Genomic DNA, 23,384 nt, shown 5'->3' with positions numbered 1-23,384 from the left:
GATAACATAGAACAGCCGTGGGATGATCCGAAGATGAAAAAGTTTAACAATCACGCCATGGGCATGTTCAGCAATGATTTGGCCTCATGGAAATCAAGGGTGAAACGAGCTATTGAGGCTAAGGAACCCCTGTCCAAGATTCTGGAGGAAAATCCGACACTTACGGAAGAGGAGTTCGAAAAGTTCAAGGACACTTGCGCTACCGAGGACGCCAAGGCTAAGGCTGCGAAATTAAAGAGCCTTCAGCAAAGGAACACGGGGAAGCATCGCCTTGGAAGCCGTGGCTACCTCGGTAAAAGGCCCATATGGTATAAGGAGGACGCGGAACGTGAAGCCGCGGGTCTCCCAGACCCCTTCGCAAAGTTCACCAACCCCTTGGAGCATGACTTCATCAGGGCCCGCTACAAGTGGGACAAGGAGAAAAAGGTTTTTTACATGGACAAGATCACGAGGAAATTGATTAGACTACTGGATAAGCAACACCAGCTTGCAGCCGAAAACCCTACTTCTCCGATGAGGCCCAAGTGGGACACCCCTCTCAACCGGGCCTTGAACGAACTTAAGGGACTCCCTTTGGGCCAGCGGCCGCAATATGGTCGTGTGCACGGAGCTGGAGATGGCGCCACATGGAAGGTGTTTTACAACGAGGGCCCGGAGGCCAAGAAGCAGAAAAAGAAGTTTAGTCAGGCGAACATCGGCGTGAAGGTGAAGCTTGCGGTCGAGAAAAAAGCAGTTGAGGACGTGAAAAAAGCAGCCGAGGACAAATATGAGTTGCTACAGCAGGCAGTCAATGCAGCTGTAAGTGCCTGCAGAAATGATTTTGCTACTAACTTGGTTCCAGTTATCATCAACTGGACGAAGGAAAATCCAGACAAGACGGTACATGATTTCCCGTTGCCCAGTTTCGTCGGGAGCAACTCCATGAACAACAACACCATCGCACCATCACTTGCTCACGCAACTGGGCCTCCTCTCGCAGCCGCTCCCGCTCATAGCAGCCCGTCCTCAGTCTCTGGCGCGCTTGGTGGGCCTTCGTCTTTGGTTGAGCTCGACGCCGTCACGGTAATTACATGTCGCACCAACATATATATATATATATAATATTCCATTTTTGTTGCCTTTCGGATATTTTACGCCACAGACATATGTGTTTGCAGGCGAAAGAAACCCCGTGCACCATACTCTACTTGATCAAAGGCCAGAAGGTGGACGTGGGAAAGGGGATGATAATGGACCCCTTGCAACCCACGTTCCACAACCAGCCGATCCCTGCTGGGCACTTCAGGGTTAGCTTGTCTAGTGTGAAATCGGGGCACGAGGATTTGCCTCCTCCAGTACAGCATGTGGGAGCGGACGATGAGACCCCGCCGTGGATTGGAAGCTGCAAGGGTTGGGTGCTGCTATGGCCGAAGAATCTTATTCGTCTGGAGCCGGCCGAGAGCACACCAATAACCACACATCAACAAGCATGTGCGGAGACCACCACCCCGCCTACGCAATTACCAGCTCCTGTAGTGCCGAGTGAGAGCGGCGGACGACATGATGAAGGGGGTGCAATAGTGCTGGCTGATGTAATTTGTCCTGTAGAACAGAGAATGGATGATGAGACGGAGGTCGACCCTATGGATTTCCTCAATACAAACGCGTATGACTGTGACATAGAATTGATGAGTCAACCATATGACGAATCGGGCTATCAGCTTGCTAATGAGGATATGGATGATATGCTCGGGCAGGAAGGTCGTAGCAGGGATTGCAAAAAGTCTCTCTTCATGAAATCCTCACAGGACACGCCTGAAGATGCCGCCTCAACACAGGCTCAACTATCCCAGCGCGAGGGTCGTACAGTACTTAGCCCGGGAACACTGGGGCAGGGGTTAAGGAAGGGTCTAGAAGGTGTGCCCAAGAAAAAGGAGAGAAAGAGATCAGGGAAGATAGCTACCTCCAAACAAGCCAGAGCACATAGCAGCCAAACGATGCATTCTGAAGAGCGTGTACCCGTGAAAGGTGCGGCCATGTTCCATCTCACGGGCGAGCCGATGCTACCGCCGAAACCACTGGAGGCACTAACAGGGGATCTCAAGAGACTGCACGACCATGTGCTGTCGACTGAGAAAAGCCTACTAGCCTCAAAGGATCCAGGATATCCGACATACGCGGCTCGTGTGCCTGAGGGGAAGTGCTACGTTGAGACACGGCCCGCGGAGGTGTTCTTCCTGCGGTTTGACCATATCTTTGAGATGTTTCTGACAAGGCGGCTCGATTTTACAATCGTTTGCCTTTTTGCGCTACATATGAGCTCTGTCATGAACAGTGAAGAAGTCTCGCAAATCTGTGTGGCGGATCCGTACTACATGCACGAGTCTTTCTTGAGTCTCGGCGACTTTGAGCGTGAAACTGCTAGGGACTACCTCCAAAACTTCATGGTACAGAATAAGGACCGGGAAATTGTCCTCGTGCCTTATCATCCAAAGTAAGTCAGTTTTGATAAACCCTTTCATACATTTCAATCATTCCTTCTCTCTCTATGGGGAATAATTTCAGGTGTCTTTTCCCCGCAGCAACGGGCGCGCCGTCCTTATCGTTCTTTATCCGCAAGTCTCCCACGCCGTGTATTTTGACCCTTCCAGAGACTACGAGAAAAAAGACTACACCCACATAATGAATATTCTAGATGATGCTCTCCAAGACTTCAGCTTTAGAGGTGGCCACATGCAGATCAGGAAACAAAGGAACAAGAAGATGGGTTTCGCGCATAAAACTAACTTCTCCTGCATCCAAGTCCCAAAACCAAGCAAGAAGGATGGATTGTACATCCTCCATCTCATCAATCAGTTCAACACGGATCACCAAAAGCTTCGCATGAGAAGCAGAAATGATGATCATATCCACAAGTGGCTAGAATCTCATGGAGAAGCGGATTATAAACTTAGAGATGACTTCTTTCGCATCCAACGCGACATTGCGATGATCATCATGAAAGAATTCGTCGATGAGAAGGGGATGTTCCACCACGGCCCTATATCGCGAGCTGACGTCCGAACTCGCATAGGCATGCAACGTCTAGACCTCACGCCGTTCAAGAAGCTAGGGTCCATCCTCGATGATATGGAAGGATGGAACTTCTAGTGATTTATGATGCTGATGATGATGATATGTGTCGGTTGAACTTGTATACTATTTGTAGTGATGCAACTTTGTGATGTCCACGATCCCTGCCGAACTTGCGTAACGCTACTTTGTTAGTTTGCGTACGATGACCTGCGTACCTCTACTTAATTAATTTGCGTACTGTATGTTGCATCTAGTTGCTAACCCTTTCTTTTTCGGTGTTCTCTAGTATATTTTGTTGCATATATATGATTGTACATCCTCTTCATGAACATGCATCTCTAACAGGTACCTAGTTTCTTGATGGCGAGATGGAACTGCTATGTCATGTACAAAGGGAAGGTTCCGGGGGTGTACAACGAGTGGCATGAGTGTCAGGCGCAAGTGAATGGGTTCTCGGACGCCAGCCATAAAGGCTTCAAAAGCAGACAAGAAGGAGAAGCTAGTTACTTGAGGTTCATGCTAGCGCGAGAGAGGACTCGTAACCGCCATCTCATGTATTGCATAGTTCCGCTCTCACTCATAGTGATAGCTCTTCTCGCGTATACCTTTGTTTAGATGGATGATGTTGTAATTGCAAGTATTCGAGACTTGCATGTATCGCTATTTTCGAGATGATGACAAGATACCACTTTGTGTTGGATGATGATTATGACGAGACTATTTGTATGTATATGCTATGATTACATTTGTGGTCTCGCGGGCATTTGTATGTGTATCATGATGACATTTGTATGTGCTAAAGATTCTTCTATAAAGCCTGTTCAAATACAAAACAAATATGCCGAAAAAAAACAAAAAACAACTAAAATTAGCAGTAGCGAGTGCAGAAAAGTTAGCAGCAGCGCGGTTGTAGCAGTAGCGCGCACAGGGGAAGCGCGCTATAGCTATTAGCAGCAGCGAGGTTCCTTTAAGCACACTGCTGCAACACTTGTGTAGCAGTAGCGCGGGTGGACCAGCGCTACTGCTATACATTAGCTGTAGTGCCTTATTGGTAGCGCGGGTACCCGCGCTGCTGATAGGCCTAAAACCCGCACTGCTGCTAGCCTTTTCCCTAGTAGTGCTACCTCATGGTCATAGCAAGAGTGCGCAAAGTGCTCAACAAAAGGGCGATGGTAGGCATAGGAATCATTCACAACACCAAAGGAAATGAAGGGTCTAAACACATGGGTCAAATGCAAGACAATCCAAGCATAATGTGCATGGGGTGTAGTGAAAATTGTGTGGCACTCAACACAATGGAAAGAGCAATTGTTCATCATGTGTGAGGCAATCATGTGACAAGCAACGGGACATGGCGTATGTGAATAAGTGACATTGTTGCGACCAAACATATGATAGGAGCAAGTAATCCAAGAATTGGATGCAACATGGAAAGCAATCATAGTAATCAAGTCGTGCAAGCTAGTAGTGCGAAGATGAAACATACTAGAGGAAATCATGGCAATCATGTCATGTGAGCAAATCATAGGCATAGGCAATGCACATGACATATCGCAAGCACGAACACAAAGCAAGATCATAGTATCATTATAGGCATGGGGCACAAAGCAAACATGGTAATAACAAGTGATATCTCCACCAAACTTGCAAATACACATACAAGTACTAGAATCAAGCATCATGTGTAATGCAAAGCATGGGTCACAAATGCATGGCACAGGCATAGGAAAGAGCATATCATGCAAAGTGAACATGGCAATATGGGCATAAAGTGAGAAGTGGTAAATAACCCATAACCATGTGAGGGCCATGTAGAAGAGATGCGTGAAGTCGTTGCGCGAGGGGAACGGTGGTAAGGACAATCCAGGGAATCCCAAGTCATCATTGCTCTCTAGAGCTCGTTTCGTCAACTCATGGGATTGTGAGGTTGACGAGTGTTCATGGGTACCTACACAAAAGAGACAAAAATGAAAGAACGTGTGTGCATGGTAAATGTACACATCATCCATCATGATGTGTATGTGCATGTGTGAGTTAGCACAAGATAAGCATCGCTTAAAGAAATTTTATGCATGGTATAAGAACATGTCATCCATCGTGAAAGAATAGTTGTTATGTATGACATGATGAGGACGCAAATCAAGTATGCAATTATATGGCACATCATTCATGGAAAGCATATTGTGCACACAAGTATTGGGATCATGCAATGAATGGGATGAATCAAAATCTCCTAAAATGTATGAGGAAACTATGGGGGTCTCCTCATCAGCAATATTGGAAACATCATATGGGGAAAATGGAAGACATCCAAAACAATGCATATCCGAAGCTAGGTGGCTATGGCATGGCATATGAGATAAATGATGCAAAGGAAGCATGTCAATATCATCACATGAGAAACAAGCCAATAACCATAGGCTTGTCATCTATGCCATATGTGCAAATTGGGTTTATTTTAATGGAATATGCATAGACACTATGATGAGATTGCAAATAAGACATATGATGGATCTCATGCATAGCATATGACAAGTCAAGCGGATTGGAAAACATGATGTGACCAAGAGAATTATCACAAGTGATCCTATGCAACATGGCATCACAACTAATAGACTCCACATGGAAATCATCAAACTCATCATAAATGGGTAAATAATCGCATGGGGAAATCATACTAGCATGAATCATGGCAATATGGGGGATCAACATCATGCAAGCAATCAATGTCAAGAATGTCCACTAGTGGGACAAGAGCATCACCTTCACCTATGTTACCTTTCTCACTCCACTCATGTGATGTACGTGAGGTGGGAAAGACCAAATGGTGGTCATCATCTTCATATTGATGGAACCATGTGGAGGTGCATCATAGTCCACCATGGCCATCGTCATGTCCAAAGGAAGGACGAAGTCGTCGAGGATCGGCGCGTCATCATATATGGGACCTAGAACCAAACAAGAAGACACAATAGAGGGAGACGTTAAGTTGTTAGAAAGCAAAATGGCCTAATATGCCTCATCAACTACCTCACTCTCTCTATGTGGTGGTTCAGTCACTCCCTCAAGGTAGGTGCACTCAATGTCACATATGGTGGAGTCACTCATCTCACTCAAGTGGTGGGGGTGGTGGCTCTCCTCACATGGGAATTGGGGCAACTCATCATATATGGGGCTAGTGGTGAAGTCACTCTCTCTCAATATAGTGGCAAAAGTCACTCAAGTCATCATACGTCGCCGTGGTCCAAGGGAAAATCCCATGCTCAACCGTCTTGTAGTCGTCGCCGTGGTTGAAGGCCGAAGATGGCACATCACCACTCTAATCATGGATGAAGGCCAAAGATGGCACATCATCGCTCTCGTCGTGGATGAAGGCCGAAGATGGCACATCATCACTCTCGCTGTCATGTAGCATGGTCATTGCGAAGTGAGCTCGGGGTCGAGTAGACTTTGCCTTCATGAGTTCTTGCTCCGCCTTGAGAGCACCAATGTAGTTGTCGTTGAGAGACTTGTAGTTCTCGAGGAAGATAGTCTTGGAGATGGCGTTGTTCAATCCCATCATGAAGTAGAACTTCATCCAAATGGGGTCGTCCACGCCGGCACGTCGCAAGGCTTCCTTCATGTTCTTGAAGTACTCGCCAAGGGACTTGGATCCTTGTATGATGTTCTCCAATTGGCGTTGAAGATGTTCCGTGTAGGTGGAAGGCACAAATTCTTGCCGCGTTGTTTTCTTCATCGTGGGCCACGTCATGGTGAAGCTTGTTGAAGGTCTATGAAGCCACCATGTCAATGCATAGTCGTGGAAGGTACTTTTGGCGCACTTCACTTGATCGTCGAAGGGTACTTGATGTAGCTTGAGGTAGTCGTCCATCTTGCACTCCCACTTGAGGTATTCATTGAGGTCAATAGTCCCAAAGAATGGAATCTCCTCGATGATGTCGACGTCGTAGTAGAAAGAGGGAGTAGTGGACTTGAGCTCGTGGAGTAGGCGAAGATGCCGTACGTTCGAAGGCGAAGATGCCTTGAAGTTACTTGGCGAAGATGCCAAAGGTGTTGAATAAGCCGCAGCCTTGTAGTTGATGTCGCGGCTCTGAATAGCCCGTGCGCACGGGGTTGTCGGAGGTCGTGTGCACGGGGGTCGAAGGCCCGTGTGCACGGGGTTGGCAGAGCAGCCAACGTGTGTCCTGAAGCTCGCTCATCATGGTCATGTCGATGTCGATGCTTCTGTGTACTTGCTGAAGATGGTAGCTCGGGAGTGTTTGCACTTGAGCGTCTTCTTGAAGATGAGGAAGATCGCTTGCGGTTCTTGATGAGGGCCTCGAGCTCCTCCATTTGTTTGTCCATCTTGGCGTCGATGAAGTTCTTCATAGCATCAAACTCGTCGTCGTGGTTGTAGACCAGAGATGATGTGCTTTGCCTATCCATCACAAGACTCGAGCAAAGGTGAGTAGGAAATGAGATAAACAATACCAAGCTACCTTTTCCCAACGTTGAGGATGTATCTCGTATCACTCAATGTTAGATGAAAGAATAGTGGAATTGGTACCGGACTTGTTCAATACCGCAATGCACTACACACCGGGCATGTGTTCAAATCCTCGTACGCACCGCGGTAGAGGATGCAGGCATTAGGGCATGCATGTATATTCAGCACCTTCAATCCTAGAGGGCATACAACCTTCTTTGTTGCGTACGTACTGTCAGGCAATTTGTTATCCTTTGGAAGCTTCTTCTTTAATATTTTCAGTACCTTCTCAAATCCTTTGTCAAGCACAGCATTCTCTGCCTTTCACTGCAGCAATTACAGTACGGTACCGAGCTTTGTGTTGTCATCTTCGCAATTGGGGTACAACCCTTTTTTGTGATCCTCTAACATGTGATCGAACTTCAGCTTCTCCTTTTGACTTCCGCACTGTTTCCTTGCATCAACAATGACACGGCGGAGATCATCATCAGGCACATTGTCTAGTTCCTCTTGATCTTCAGCAGCTTCCCCCGTTGCAGTATCATCGTATTCAGGGGGCACATAGTTGTCATCGTCCTCTTCTTCTTTGTTGTCTTTCATCATAACCCCTATTTCTCCATGCTTGGTCCAAACATTATAGTGTGGCATGAAACCCTTATAAAGCAGGTGGCTGTGAAGGATTTTCGGTCAGAGTAAGACTTTGTATTCCCACATATAGGGCATGGACAACACATAAAACCATTGTGCTTGTTCGCCTCAGCCACTTCGAGAAAATTATGCACGCCCTTAATGTACTCAGAGGTGTGTCAGTCATCGTACATCCATTGCCGGTTCATCTACATGCATTATATATAATTAAGTGTGTCAAAAACCATTACAGAACATCATGGATAGATAAGTGACCAAATTAATAGAAGTTCATCATCACATTAAAACCAAAGTACATACATAGTTCTCATTGAACAACGTATAGCTCTCCGGAGCATCTAATTAAACCATACATTGAAACTATGTAAAACATTTCAATGCAACAACAAATGTGATCATAATCGCAATCAATGTAACAATTGATCCAATGGCATAATGATACCAAGCATCGGTATGAATGGCATGTTTTCTAATCTTTCTAATCTCCAACCGCATTGCATCCATCTTGATCTTGTGATCATCGATGACATCCACAACATGCAACTCCAATATCATCTTCTCCTCCTCAATTTTTTTATTTTTTCCTTCAAGTAATTGTTTTCTTCTTCAATTAAATTTAACCTCTCGACAATAGGGTCAGTTCGAATTTCCGGTTCACATACCTCCTAGTTAAATAAAATCTATGTCATGGTGGTCGGCATAATTGTCATAAAGAATAAATGAACCAAATAGTTATAAAAGATAATATATACCACATTTGAATCATAGCTAGGACGAGGGCCGACGGGGGCGGATACCAAAACCATCGCACTATATAATAACAAGCAATAATAAAAGTAAGAAAATTAGACAAGTATCTATCTAATCATACAAGTAAGAATTTTTTTCTTTCAGAAAGAAGATAAGAACAAGAGGCTCATCACGGTGGTGCCGGCGACGAGATCGGCGCGGGCGATCGACGGCTGTGAATACGGGGACAAGACTTGACGGACCGCTAAACCTAGACAAATCTCAAGGAAAATGGAGCTTGGAGGTCGAGCTTCGAGAGGAGAAAGCTTAACTAGCGTGGCTCGGGCATTTCATCGAACACCTCATATGCATAGGAGGTGAGCTAGAGCACCACAAAGCTCTCCCCTCGCCGGCCAGAAAAAACAGAGCAGTGTGGAGTGCTCTGCTCGCCGGCAATGGGGTATATATAGCCACCTCATTGGTCCCGGTTCGTGGCAGGAACCGGGACTAAAGGCCCCCCCTTCTGTCCCGGTTCCAGCCACGAACCGAGACCAATGATGTGGGACAGGAGCGAGGACCATTGGTCCCGGTTCGTGCCTGAAACCAGGACAAATGGGTCCAGACGAACCAGGACCAATGCCCCACGAGGCCCGGTCGGCCCCCTGGCTCATTAACCGGGACGTATGCCTCCGTTGGTCCCGGTTCGTGGTTGAACCGGGACTAATGGGCTAGCCAGGCCTCAACCAAAGCCCTGTTTTCTACTTGTGACGGGTTGCGGCACGCCGGCCGCCTCAGGAAAGTGGCCCACCTCCACCAGCGTAGGATAGCAGCGGCGCTGCTGTCATCGTCTACGGTAGCCCACATAAATGGGGGAGTTGAGGTGAGAGGAAGGACACCCCAACGCTGCCTATCACCGACCGGGGCTTTGCCAGTGCGGTGCCGACCGATGGCGGTGAGGGGAGGATGAGAGAATGGGGGCATACGGCCGGCGGTGGAGATCGCCATCGTGTCGTCCAGGAAGACGACGGCCTAGTTTTGTTTCTTGGAGGCTTTTTATTCATTTGATGGAAACATCCTGTATCAAAACAACCAACACACACTTTCAAGATATTAATCAGTTTATGAGTGGCCACCCGGCCTAGTCATTGGATGCATTGTTTATACTCTAACAAATCACGCAAGTTGAGTTGTGTTGTGAGACTAGTCAAGAAAGGCCAACTAGATTGTCAGATTTATGCACTGAATTGGTCATGATCAAACTCTTAGCGAGAGGATGTTAACTACGCTTAATAAGATCACAATGAATTGTTTCTGCTCTCCATCGTCGTTGTTTACGCGTACGTAGACTAATGTACTTAACCACTTTGAGTGAAATTTGACCAAGTAAATATCTGATTAATGTGATGATGACAAGGACAGATACATATATAGTATAATAGCTGTGCTAGCTAGGTGCATCCATGATGGAATGACGCACCTCGATTTCTTCCTTATTGACTCAATCCGTTAACTACTTCGGCATCTTATATTGTTAGACTCTACGTCTCTAAGCAGTCTAATATTTTTATTGATATCACCGGATGACTCATATTCCAAAGTTTTGCCCTTGATTTTGGAGGATGGTATGATATTCCATTATATCTCTGACCATGATTTTTTTAATCGTATGTATGTTAAGTTGTTAGCACACATCGTTAAACGCAGAAGGAACTTTGGGCTTTAGAAGCCATAGACCCAGGAAGCCCAGGTAGATCAAGCTAAGCAGGTGACTTTGTCTATGTCGCCTCTAGGAAGAAAACGATTGCTTTATATCACTTGGCTTTTCCAACTGCTCTTTGGCTATGACCTCGTGCGCACCAGTTTTCACCACGACCAAGTATATGAGACGTACTAGAAACCAAAGCGAGTTAGATATCTAATAAACTATGGTGATGTGTGGTGACTTTTGCTGGAACCAGCCCTGCATGCATTGTGGCGACTTGGGTGAGATGGATAAATAATCATAATTACTACTCAGCGTATGATGGAGTAACTTAGGCGTATTCAAAGGGGACTTGAAATTTTATGCAAAATAAATCAATCAGCAGCCAGAGACCATTTCAACTCATTGGTCGATTCCACTTGACTATGTCTATTGCCCACAAGTTCACACTGCTCGTTGCGCCTATATAAGCACATACATACCCTGCATATTCGAAACCATCACTTACGCCACAACACAAACAGAATCACAAGCGAAAAGAAGAGCCAAAGAAACTACAATCAAACAATCAAATGGCATCCTCCTCTTCATTCATTATCCTTGCCGCTCTCCTTGCATTGGTCTCATGGCAGGCCACTGCCTCCGATCCTAGCCCACTCCAGGACTTTTGTGTCGCTGACATGCATTCACCAGGTACTATGATACTTCCCAGTTTCTTGACATGTTATCAGCAAATATATATGTTGAAATTATTATTTTGAAGATTACATGCAAGTTGAAACAACTTTGTAAGATCCAAGGTTACATGTTTACCTCTCCTCTATCCACCCAGTGCGTGTCAATGGGTTTGTTTGCAAGAACCCGATGGAAGTCAACGCGGATGACTTCTTCAAGGCAGCCACTCTGGACAAGCCTAGGGTCACCAACAAGGTTGGATCGAACGTCACCTTGATCAATGTCATGCAGATTGCTGGACTCAACACCCTCGGCATCTCAATCGCGCGCATCGACTATGCTCCCCTAGGACAGAACCCACCACATACGCACCCCCGCGCCACTGAGATCCTCACAGTACTCGAGGGGACATTGTACGTTGGCTTTGTGACATCCAACCAGGAGAACAGGTTCCTCTCAAAGATGCTTAACAAAGGTGATGTATTTGTGTTCCCTGTGGGGCTCATCCACTTCCAATTCAACCCCAACCCCTACAAGCCAGCTGTTGCAATTGCTGCGCTCAGCAGCCAGAACCCAGGGGCTATCACAATTGCCAATGCAGTGTTTGGGTCCAAGCCACCAATATCAGATGATGTTCTTGCCAAGGCATTTCAGGTGGAAAAGAATACAATAGACTATCTCCAGGCTCAATTCTGGGAGAACAATCACTACTAATTCAGACCTTGGTTGATCACACGGGAGATCAATGCTCAAATGAAGGACTTGGTTGAGTTTTAGATATGCATCCTAAGCTATAAAATGAATGTAGTATATGTCATTCTAGTATGCATCTGTAAGCCGTGAATGTATTTCTGCCTTATGAATAATTGACAATATGATTTTTTTTATTTGGCCCATATTGTGTGATATGTTGGTTTGGTTCCGATGTGTTGTATTTCCTGTAAGAAACCGAAAATTCGGGTTCCTTTCTCCATGTCCCGAAAGAATAGATATCTGGTAAATTATATAAGTTTGATGCGAGGGTTGATCACCTGGGGAAGTTGTACGTATACAGTGCAATACATGTTAAGTATGTGTAATCTCCACAATTGATCATGATGCGTAGACAAGGCAATATAATATCCATTTTTATGACATGTTTCCCATCCAATTTCATTTTTGGTGATGTTATTCTATTTACAAGTCGTTCTTGACTAGTTCTCACCACTTCTGGACAGGTTCCAATACGAGTAGATACAAATGATTAACCCATCATTATCTCTTTTTTTTGCGAGAAAACTTCCGATCTACTCATCAACTGTCAACTTAGTACAAAGAACACCAGAAGTAAAAATTACATCCAGGTCCGTAGACCACCTAGCGATGACTACAAGCACTAGAGTGAGCCGAAGGTGCGTCGCCGTCATCGCCACTCCCTCATCGGAGCCAGGTAAACATTGTTGTAGTGGACACTCGAGAAGTCGTCGTGCTAAAGCCCTCATAAGAACAGCGCACCAGAATAGCAACCGCCACCGATGAAGCAAAGTGTAGATCAAAAGGATCCAACATGCAGAAACTAGAAACTACCCACCGATTTTTTCGTTTCTTTTTCTTTTAGGTAACATGGGACATAAAAATACCAAAAAGAGTAGACAACTGTTGATTGCGGAAGGGACTGGGCCAGCCCACCACGTGCTAAGCGAGTGTTTTTTTTCCTTTTACATAAGGCGCGACGTACAAATAAAAACACATTTTTTTTAGAAGGAACAACGTGCTTTATTTCATGTCTCGATGTTTAAAGGAATACAAAGATGATCCGGTGGATCGATGAGCCACAAATGTCGGCCAATATCAAGGGTAGTAGCGATTCCAGCTAATCTATGTGCCTCACCATTGCTAGCGCCTCGCGCAAGCCACTAGAACAAATGGCCGTTAGTGATTTAATGAGAAGCCCGATAAACTTACCCACATATCATAAAGTCAAAATTTGGAAGAAAAAAAGATTGTTAAAGGCAAACAAATATGGAAAACATAAAAAATTGTGAAGTCTACGTAAAAAATTAAAGTGTGAATACTTTTTGAAAATTCTGAATACTTATAAAAATGAACAACTTTTTGAAACAGAATCAATTTTGAAAAAGTAAACACTTTTCGAAACATAAACATTTTTTCAGTAAATGAAACAAAATGAATCCTGAACAAAAATTTAAAGTGCAAACAATTTTCAAAATTTTTAAAAATGGCAGAAACTTTGGAAACTTAAAAAAATGTGTGAGAAAAACGTTGAATACTTTATAAAAGTTGAACATCTTTTTGAAAAAGAATCAATTTATAAAAAGTGAACACTTTTTGAAACATAATTTTTTTTGAAAAAACGTGAACAATTTTTGAAACCTGAACAAAATTTTAAATTTGAACACTTTATGAAAATTTTAAAAATGAGAGCAACTCTTGGAACCTCAACAAATGTGTGAGAAAATGCTGAATACTTTATTAAAAATGAACAAATTTTTTGAAAAAGAATCTATTTTGAAAATTTTAGGACTTTTTTAAACATAAACATTTTTGAAAAAAAATGGGAACAAATTTTAAAACCTGAATCAAATTTTAAAGTGTGAATGTTTTTTGATTTTTTTTAAATGGGAGTAAATTTTTAAACAATAAATATGTAAAAAATGTTCCTATAGTTTTGTAAAATATTATTGTAATTTAGAAAATGTTAAACGTGTATTTGGTAAGACTTTACTGTGTATTCAAAAGAATGTTGAAAACATGTATTTAAAAAATGTACATAATGTATTTGAAAAATGTCGAAAGTGTATCAAAAAATGTTTCATGTGCATGTTAAAAATGTACTTTGTGTAGTGAGAAAAATAGACATCTGTAAAAACGAAAATTGGTTAAAACCGACAAAGATACAAAGAGAAAAGAAAAAACAAACAATACAAGAAAAACAAGAAACAAAAAAAGTATAACAAAGAAAGAAAAACCAAAAGAAACTAGTGAAAAAATATAGCCATGGATAAAAGAAAGCCGAAGGAAACCAATGAAACATAAGGGAAAACCCAAAGGGAAAATGAAAGAAAACGAAAAAAAAACATTGCATTTTTTTGAGGACGATTGCAGAGTGGGCACGCGAGGGACTGCTCTAATGTGCCGGCCCGATTTGACTTGTGATATGTCTCTTCTGTATCTATAATTTTTTTTGTTCCATGCTATTATGTTATCTGTTTTGGATGTTTTATATGCATTAATGTGCTATTTTATATTATTTTAGGGACTAACTTATTAACCTAGAGTCCAAACGAAATAAAACATTCGCGATAATTTTTCTTGGACCAGAAGACACCCCGGAGACTCGAAGATCAAGTCAGAAGAGCCACGAGGCGGCGACAAGGGAGGAGGGCGCGCTCAGGGTGTAGGGCGCACCCCTCTGCCTTGTGGGTCCCTCGTGACTCCCCTGACCTAATTCTACCTCATATATATTCACATATATTCCCAAACCATCAGAAGCATCCACGAAACACTTTTTCACCGCCGCAACCTTCTGTTCCCGTGAGATCCCATCTTGGGGCCTTTTCCGGCATCCTGCGGAGGGGGATTCGATCACGGAGGGCATCTACATCAACTCTGTTGCCCATCCGATGAAGCGTGAGTAGTTTACTACAGACCTACGGGTCCATAGCTAGTAGCTAGATGGTTTCTTCTATCTCTTTAATTCTTAATACCATGTTTTCCCCGATGTTTTTAAAGATCTATCCGATATAATCTTCTTTTACGGTGTGTTTGTCGAGATCCGATGAATTGTGGATTTATGATCAGCTTATCTATGAATATTATTTGAATCTTCTCTGAATTCTTTTATGCATAATTTGATATCTTTGTAATTCCCTTCGAACTATCGGTTTAGTTTGGTCAACTAGATTGGTTTTTCTTGCAATAGGAGAAGTGCTTAGCTTTGGGTCAATCTTGCGGTATCATTTCCCAGTGACAGTAGGGGCAGCGAGGCACGTATTGTATTGTTGCCATCGAAGATAAAAAGATGAGGTTTATATCATATTGCTTGAGTTTATTCCTCTACATCATGTCATCTTACTTAAAGCGTTACTCTGTTCTTCATGAACTTGATACTCTAGATGCAGGCAGGAGTCGGTCGATGTGTAGAGTAATAATAGTAGATGCAGGTAGGAGTCGGTCTACTTGAAACGAACGTGATGCCTATATTTCATAATCATTGCCTTGGATATCGTTATAACTTTGCGCTTTTCTATCGATTGCTCGACAGTAATTTATTCACTCACCGTATTATTCGCTATCTTGAGAGAATCCTTTAGTGAAACTTATGGCCTCGGGTCTATTTTTCATCATACTAGTTTTCGATATTCTATTTTCCATCATATAAGTTTTCGATCTACTGTTTTGCAATATTTTACTTTTCGATCTATAAAGCAAAAAAAACTCAAAAAATTTTACTTTATCTTTTGTTTAGTTTTATCTATCTCTATCAGATCTCACTTTTGTAAGTGATCGTGAAGGGATTGACAACCCCTTTTATCGCGTTGGGTGCAAGTGTTTGATTATTTTGCAGGTATTGGTGATTTGTGTGTTGTCTCCTACTCGATTGATACCTTGGTTCTCTAACTGAGAAAAATACTTATCTCTACTTTGCTGCATCACCCTTTCCTTCTGAAGGGAAAATCAACGCAAGTTCAAGAAGTAGCAACTTGCCATGTTAGCAAACACCAGCAAACACACTCAAAGTTCAAAATAGATCGGGATCGGAGAGTTTGATGTGCTGAGTTAAGAGATTGAAAGTTCGGTGTTCGATTTAGCTTTCCTGTACAAATTCAGGATTTTTTTTGGATTTTTTTTCCAATTGCAATCCTAAAAATCAAACAAGAAGATGTTCGTGTCGACTACGCGACCAATGTGGTGATTTCGTCAATCTCAACATATTGTGTCAGCTCAGCTTTTTGAATGCGCTCATAGCAATAGGATGTGTGTGTGCGCTAGTAGAGATGAGTATATGTGTGTGTATGTGAGCATCTGCAATTATATTGTGTAAAAGAAAAGGCAACCAACAGTAAAAGAGATATTAGGAATAGGATCCTTCGATTCGTTTGAAAATCCTTTGAATTTGGATGAAAGAAGCCTCACATTTTTTCATGGGACATATAAAGAGGCCTTATAATTGACTCAAGTGTCGATCTGATTTTTTTTTGAGCATAGGTACAGACACAAGTGCTCATATATACGCGCATACACTTACTACTATGAACGCGCATACACATATCCTACCCCTATAAACACCTTTGAGAGACTGCCGAAAATCCTGAAATAAATTCAGAAATAATGCGAGCACCAGAATTTGAATTCTGGTAGATTAAGGATACCACTGTCCACCTAACGCGTGTCGATCTGATTTTAACAGGTACAGCTTCAGTCTGGCGAGTCCTCCTCCCCGTCCCTCTCCGAGCACTGCGGCCATGGCCGCCGCCGCCGAGGTCGGGCCGATGATGGCGACGGTTGCCCTGGAGTGCGGCGGCGACATCTCGGCGTCCCAGGAGGACACCCTCGCCAACTCCTCCTTCCTCGGCGCCGGCAACGCCCCCTCCGCCTCGCAGGCGCGGGGGGCCGAGGACGACGACGAGGAGGTCTTCGCCACCCCTCCCGAGCTCCCCCAACAAGACCCCATCACCATGTGCAGCCTCCCCTTCACCCCCAGTCCCGCTCAGCCCCAGTCGCCCTCGCCACCTCCCTCCGACGACGACGACGCCGCCAAACCTCGCCGGAAGCCTAGGGTTTGCACCAGGAAGGTCAGGGGCGCCAAGTTCAGCACCCCAGCCCCGACCCCGAGCCCCAAGCAGCAGCAGCAGCCAGAGCAACCGCCCCGTGCCGTCGTCGATCCTCTCTACAGGGCGATGCTCATGATCCCCACCGCCACCGCCGCCGCCGCCACCACCAGCAAGCACGATCCCTTGGAGGACTTCCTCGCGCTCGCCCGCCAGCGCGGCATCTTCTAGCCACCCACCCATATCCATGGCCGCCAGGTACAGAGCAATGCAGCACTGACAATTTCTCTCCCCTGAATTTCACATTTCTGATGCCCACCAATCTCACCTCCATTTGAACATTTCAGTGCAGTGCAGGGCAGGGGTGCATCCTCCTCCACTTGGACCTGCAAGCAATGTTGCCGAACCTGATTGGCACCGTCTCTCATTCAGTGATGTTATCAAATGAACAAAGCCTGGTAGCGCCTTTTCCATGATTGATAGGTAGATAACCGTGAGAATTTTGCAGATGGTAGTAGTTATCAGTTAGGGAATTTCAGTCATGCTGTCAGTGTTTCTTATGCTTCGCCGTTCTGGGTGTTCAGTGCTGTGGCCAAGCACCAGGATTCAGTCATGAGTCATGACTACGAAGATATATGTAGTTAGATAGGTTACAGCAATGCAACACTTCCTATGTCTCCTTCCTTCACCATTTTGCCACTCCAGTGCTTGTGATGTGTGCTGGTTCTCTACTCGCAACTCTGCACCTAGAAATATGAGCCTGTTTCAGTTTTCTATGAATGACGACTGCTACTCCTGTGCAAATGCTTTGGCCACGCCCACCATCATTTGCGGTGTTTGTCTTGCTTCACGATGCACAAAATTGCAGAACACAACCATACCCTGTTTCAAACTGATTTGCGTACTTTACATGTATTCACAATCTTGCAGTCCACTCTGTTAAGCTGTTGATGTTTAAAAAGGAGAAATACATTCATTATTTGTGGTGTTTAACTTAGCCTTTGCGGTCATAACGAAAAGGGGGGAAACTAAATCGAACTAACCACCTACTTCGCTCGTTTGATTGCTGAATGGTTCCTTGCATTTAGTTTTTTTTTCGCCTATCCTACCGAATTCGTTTGATGGGATCTTGCGAACCATCAGTGCTTGGTTGATCGATAGTGAAATTTATATAACACTGAAGCAAATGAACCTGACATGCTTAATCGGTCAAAATCACAATGTTTTTTTCTTTTTTATGGTTGTCGTGTCCTGTCCTGGGTTGGATTGTATGGCAAAGTAGACATCGTACAACTATAGTCTCCACGATAGGTAGTGAATGTTCTGTTCTGGTTTTCCCTTTGCTGTATGAATAATCAATTTGGGCATTGTTCTTCAGGTGTTGTCATCTTCCTCTGAGTATCTGACACTCTCCGTAAGCATGCATTCTGTTTTTTGTTTCCGGAGGCCGTCTGGTTATCCTCCATGTGGCTTGTGCTCATGCCCCATGTATCTTTACTTACTTATTATGGTCGGCATGTGCTTTTTCCTGGATTGTTTCGCCGGGCACAGTCAGCCACCATTGACTCTGTTCTATTGCCCAGGATTTAGGTCAGATGTCGCTTCTGGCCTCTGTGCCTGTGGGAATTGTGACTGGGCTGCCCACAACTTTGGGGGAGCTGTGATCCTATTCTATTATCTTGAGTACAGGTAGAGTAGCACGGATAACCAGTTTATTTATTTGTCTGGTGGGTCGTGTGATAATAATATTTGGGACCTATCTCGAGTCTTGCTGCTCTCTTAAAGTTTGTTCTATGTGATTGGGTGAGCGTCACGCGCCTGTTGACTGTCAAGCTTCTCTTTTTTTATTTTTTGATAACGAGTTACTCTGAACCAGCTTTTGGATTTTCGGTTTACTGATGTCGGTGATTGCATATACTACTCCCTCTGATCTGAATTAATTGACGCAGCCTCTATGCAATGTCCATTTTACATTGTGCAGAGACTGCGTTAACTAATTCGGATCGGGGGGAGTACGTGAATCAAGTGTAAGTCCTATTGATCTGTTTTTGTTTCTGGAGACTGTTGAGTTATCTTATCCTCCGCGTGGCTTCTGTGCATGCTCCATCGGAGAGGCAGCTGGTTTCTGGTTATGGTTGACATGTTTTGGCTGGCATTATGCCGAGTTAACGTAAATCTGAGATTGTTTTGCTTGCCTTCTCCTTGGATTGTTTGTTTTGCTCGGCACAGTCACCACCATTGACTCTGTACTATTGCCCAGAATTCGAGAATTGAATTGGGAATTGCCCAGAAGTTCGGGAGCGCCGTGATGACCAATTTGTTTATCTGGAAGAACGTGTACTAACATTGGATTGGATTCCCGAGTCTCGTTGTTTTCTTATTAAACTTTGGTCTTGGTGATGGGGTGAGCGTGAGGCGTTGAAGCTCTACTCTCCAGATTATCTGTTATTTCTAGTGAATTGTCCTGAAGCAGTCTTTGGTTTTTTCCCTTTACTGACGTAGGGGAGTGGATATGAGTACATAATTTATAAGCACAAGTAAAATTTACTCAAGAACCTCTATATAAATGTAATCTACTAGTACTAAAAGGCTGCAGTAGTTGACATTATGTTGAGGCATAAAGAACCACTTAGAATAGCCAAACAGATTATATTTGTCGAGAAATGCAAAATGGTATGGAGATGATCCTCATTATTTATTTTGACCCATTGTATTATTTCCTTGTGTATTCCTGTAGGAGGTTTTTGTACATGTGTCTTTAGTTTCCCTTTTATCATCTTGTCCAAGAGAGAAAGTTCTTCTAATTCTATGAATCTTTCGAGAATCCTTTTCTCTTGAATATCAGTTAAGAGAGTTTCGGATTGCCTGGTATTCCACCAATTCTTAATCCAAAGTTCCTGACAGGATGCTGGAGCACCGTGGCTGCGTAATTATGTTCTAATTTTGTTTCAGTGCGTTGTGGAATCTATTTAGTCCTTTATTTTGACAAACGCTACTGCCACTTTATCTACGGTCATAATTGTCGGTTGCCCTGCGTATTTTGTTCAAGGGTCCACCTATGCTTAAGTCGACTTCTTATCAGCTTAACTACACACAGAATCAGATTATGTGAAACTGCTCATAGAATCAGCCGTGTGCAGAATGGGCGTCCAGTTCTCTCCAGGTGTTGCAACATGATATTGTAGAATGAGTCACGTGTTGCCTCTATATGCTGAGTTGCTAACACTGAGTTGTTTTGAGTTGTTTTACTTTTACCTCAAATATGAGTGTTTCAAACGTTTTTACCTTTTGAGTTTTCTTAGCTTCCGATTCTACAGACCCGGAATCTGTTAGATAAGCATAGGAAAGAAGAGCATGCCCATCCCCAAACCTCTTCCCCCGTGACCAAGAGGAAACAAGGCTGAAGAAGGAGTAAGAACGTCAATAGTTGATAGGGGATGAGAACCAATGTCGAAGAGCACATCAACAAATTGCAGAGGATTATTATTGAAAAGGAACAATTACCAAGAAGATCTGCAGGCATAGATTTCTTCTCCAACTCCTAAAGAGAGAAGGGGGAGAGCATAGATCCAGCAGGATCCTAGAGGATATTAACTAAACTTGCCACAAAGCCTACCGATTCGCAAGTCATCGACAAGGGAGATACAGACCAACACAAAGGAGGCCAAAGCCAACGATGCCTTCGCATCTACTGGCTTCTCCATAGACAAACGAACATGGATTCCAAAGTCTCCAAAGTCACCAGGGACAAACTACACCTAATCTACAACTACGGGAGGAAGGTACCCTCGCCCTACCCACAACCGGCGAGGTGGAGGCACTAGTGCAGAACCGGGCAATAGCACCGGTTCGTAAGGCCCTTTAGTGCCGGTTTGGTAACCGGCGCTAAAATGTAGGCACTAAAGGCCCCCTCTCCCCCCCTTTAGTACCGGTTCAGCACGAACTGGTGCTAAAGGGCAACCACGTGGCACGAGTTAGTTTCGGGGGCAAGGAGCCCTTTAGTACCGGTTGGTGTCACCAACCGGTATTAAATGTTGGGGGGTTTTGGGTTTATGATTTCTTTTTCATTTAATTTTGTGTTTTCTATTTAATTATTTTTCGTTTGCTGGTATTTTACGATACTACATATTGTACACGTTATGCATATATATAAATAGAATTTCTAGTAGAACCGATCATAATATATATATATATATATATATATATATATATATAAAATTTCTCCTAATTGGTGTCTTCGGAGCCAGTGGCATTAGCCTAGCTAATTGGTGCCTTCGGAGCACGATAACAAATGGAAGTGGTTCGTGGGGGCGGTAGCGGGTAATAGTATTCTCCTTTGGGATCTATGACCTGGTCGAGCAAAAATCCCGCTATTTTCTCTTGAATTGCTTCTATGCGGTCCTGTGCTAGGAGCTTGTCCCGCACCTCTTTGAACTGTTAAGAAGGAGATCAATATGCATGTGTATTAGTTGTGTGACTAGATATCGATAATGGTGTAAAAATTGTGAATAGTGTTCTGACAATCGATATCGTACCCACTCCTGTCTTTGAGATTTGCTCCTTTCGGACGCCATCATGCGAATGTTCTCGCAAACGTAGTATGCACATAGATCATTCTCCGGCGCCTGCTTCAGGGCCTTTACGAGAATGGAATTTGATCAGATAATAATTAATCAAGCATGATAATTAAAGAGATGGCAGCTAGCTAGTACTACTTAATTACTTACCTTGGGTCGATACCATTTCAGATTTTGTTTCCATGGGCCTGGAGTGGCCCTAATGAACTTTGCCCAAGCCCTGCCCGCCGACAAAGAAAATGAATAAATGGGTTATTAAATAGTTGTTATCAGGAAATGACGAACTAATTAAATAGGTCGAGATATAGTTAATAATGATTGAAATTACCTGTTGACTATCCCCTTCACGATGTAGTCACTTGCTTTCTTAAGTAGCGAGTCTAGTACTTCAACTGTTCCTTCATCAACTTTAATGATTAACAAGATCCAGTGAAATCTGCATGCACACACGTTTGCATGTCTTAATTAAGCGGGCATATGTAAGCAAAAACATGTAGCTATAGCTAGTAGGGAAAAACAGAATTTGTAGTACAAGACAGTGTGACTCACTGGAAGTTGTAAGGAAGTAGTATATCTTCATTGTATTTGAGTTCCTTGAAGAACTGTAGCATGCTTTCCTCTACACTTTTTTCGTGATATGGATCTATTTTCCATGTGTATTCATTAATGGTATTTGGGTCAACGAACCCAATGCCATAGCGTCCACCTTTTTTCATTTCATAAATCTTCATCCTGCATAATACCACAGAAAAGAATATAGTGAGGATAATTACAGGTAATGATTGATCAAAATGATCACTACAGCTAGCTTGAGACTTAAATTACATAAAGAAATCACTTACAGACAATAGCAACTGACGATAGATTTGTCGAGTGCGTCTTTATTGTATAGCTGAAATAGTTCTGAATACTCAACGGTCACAGCTTTCTCATGGTAGTAATGCTCCTTGTTGACATTCACCATGAGGGACTCTTGATTGGAAATCTTGGTAATGTCCATGTACCATTGATGCAATTCATACATTCTCGTTGGGAGCTTATTGACCTCCTCTGGCTCGACCAAAGGTTGGCCCCGGGCATATTTCCGTTTTATTTCCTCCTCTCTAGTCGGAGACATGGGCTCGATATCGAGGAGTTGTCCAACAATGATGCCGATCGATTCAGCCTGCGCAATATGCTCCTCGGTTATTACCACATCGCCCATCCCGGGAATGTTAACGGTTTGCCCACAATAATATTGGGCGCGCCTACTCTCATGTGTTGTTGGCACAACAAGCGGGGGGATTGATTGCGCCGCCTGTTCTCCCAGCTGGGGAACGGTTTTACCGCTCCTTTTGCCAGCTGATTTTCTCAAGCTCGAGCTCGCCTCTTTCTGTAGACGTGCTCGATTTAACTTCTTGATGTGGCGCTCATAGTCTGTGTCAACAGGCTTGGGAGCTGGTGGTCTAGCCATACGAATGAAGTGGTCAATCTTTTCCACAGGCACTTTCTCCCTTGGCGGCGGTGGCGGTTTCGGTGCAAAATGGGCTTCCACCTCGGCCTTCGATATGGCTACGTTTTCCTCCTCGGACTTGTCGTAAGGCCTCTGCGGAAGAGGCGCGAGGCTTGGACCATATTGAAATCGCTTGCCTCCGCCTGTACCTCCAGTACTACCTCGACTTGTACCGCTACGCACCATAGCTGAGGCGGCTCTCTTCCGTCATTGCTGAGGTGGCGAAGACGGCTGACGTGGCTGAGTTGGAGGAGGAGGAGTGGCCTGAAGC

The 23,384-nt window shown here is 43.9% G+C and overlaps 2 protein-coding genes across 3 annotated transcripts; both read left to right on the top strand.

The window, feature by feature from the left end:
* Window positions 1–11,096: 11,096 nt before the first annotated feature.
* LOC125506493 (germin-like protein 8-11) lies at window positions 11,097–12,160 on the top strand. The gene is made up of 2 exons (XM_048671298.1): window positions 11,097–11,291; window positions 11,431–12,160. Exons 1-2 carry the CDS (start codon window positions 11,171–11,173, stop codon window positions 11,985–11,987), a joined length of 678 nt encoding a protein of 225 aa, XP_048527255.1. The 5' UTR covers window positions 11,097–11,170; the 3' UTR covers window positions 11,988–12,160.
* A 4,510-nt stretch (window positions 12,161–16,670) lies between these two features.
* Window positions 16,671–17,817, top strand: LOC125506492 (predicted GPI-anchored protein 58). 2 transcript variants are annotated; one of them, XM_048671297.1, is made up of 2 exons: window positions 16,671–17,302; window positions 17,397–17,817. In XM_048671297.1, the coding sequence occupies exon 1, from the start codon at window positions 16,739–16,741 to the stop codon at window positions 17,273–17,275; it is 537 nt and encodes a 178-aa protein (XP_048527254.1). In that variant the 5' UTR covers window positions 16,671–16,738; the 3' UTR covers window positions 17,276–17,302; window positions 17,397–17,817. The 2 variants fall into 2 exon arrangements, with proteins under 2 accessions (XP_048527254.1, XP_048527253.1); XM_048671296.1 differs by having other exon boundaries at window positions 17,392–17,817.
* Window positions 17,818–23,384: the final 5,567 nt, after the last annotated feature.

The sequence above is a fragment of the Triticum urartu genome, chromosome 5 (genome assembly GCF_003073215.2).
Source record: "Triticum urartu cultivar G1812 chromosome 5, Tu2.1, whole genome shotgun sequence".
NCBI lineage: Eukaryota > Viridiplantae > Streptophyta > Magnoliopsida > Poales > Poaceae > Triticum > Triticum urartu.
This window is presented reverse-complemented; position numbering and strand designations above follow the sequence as displayed.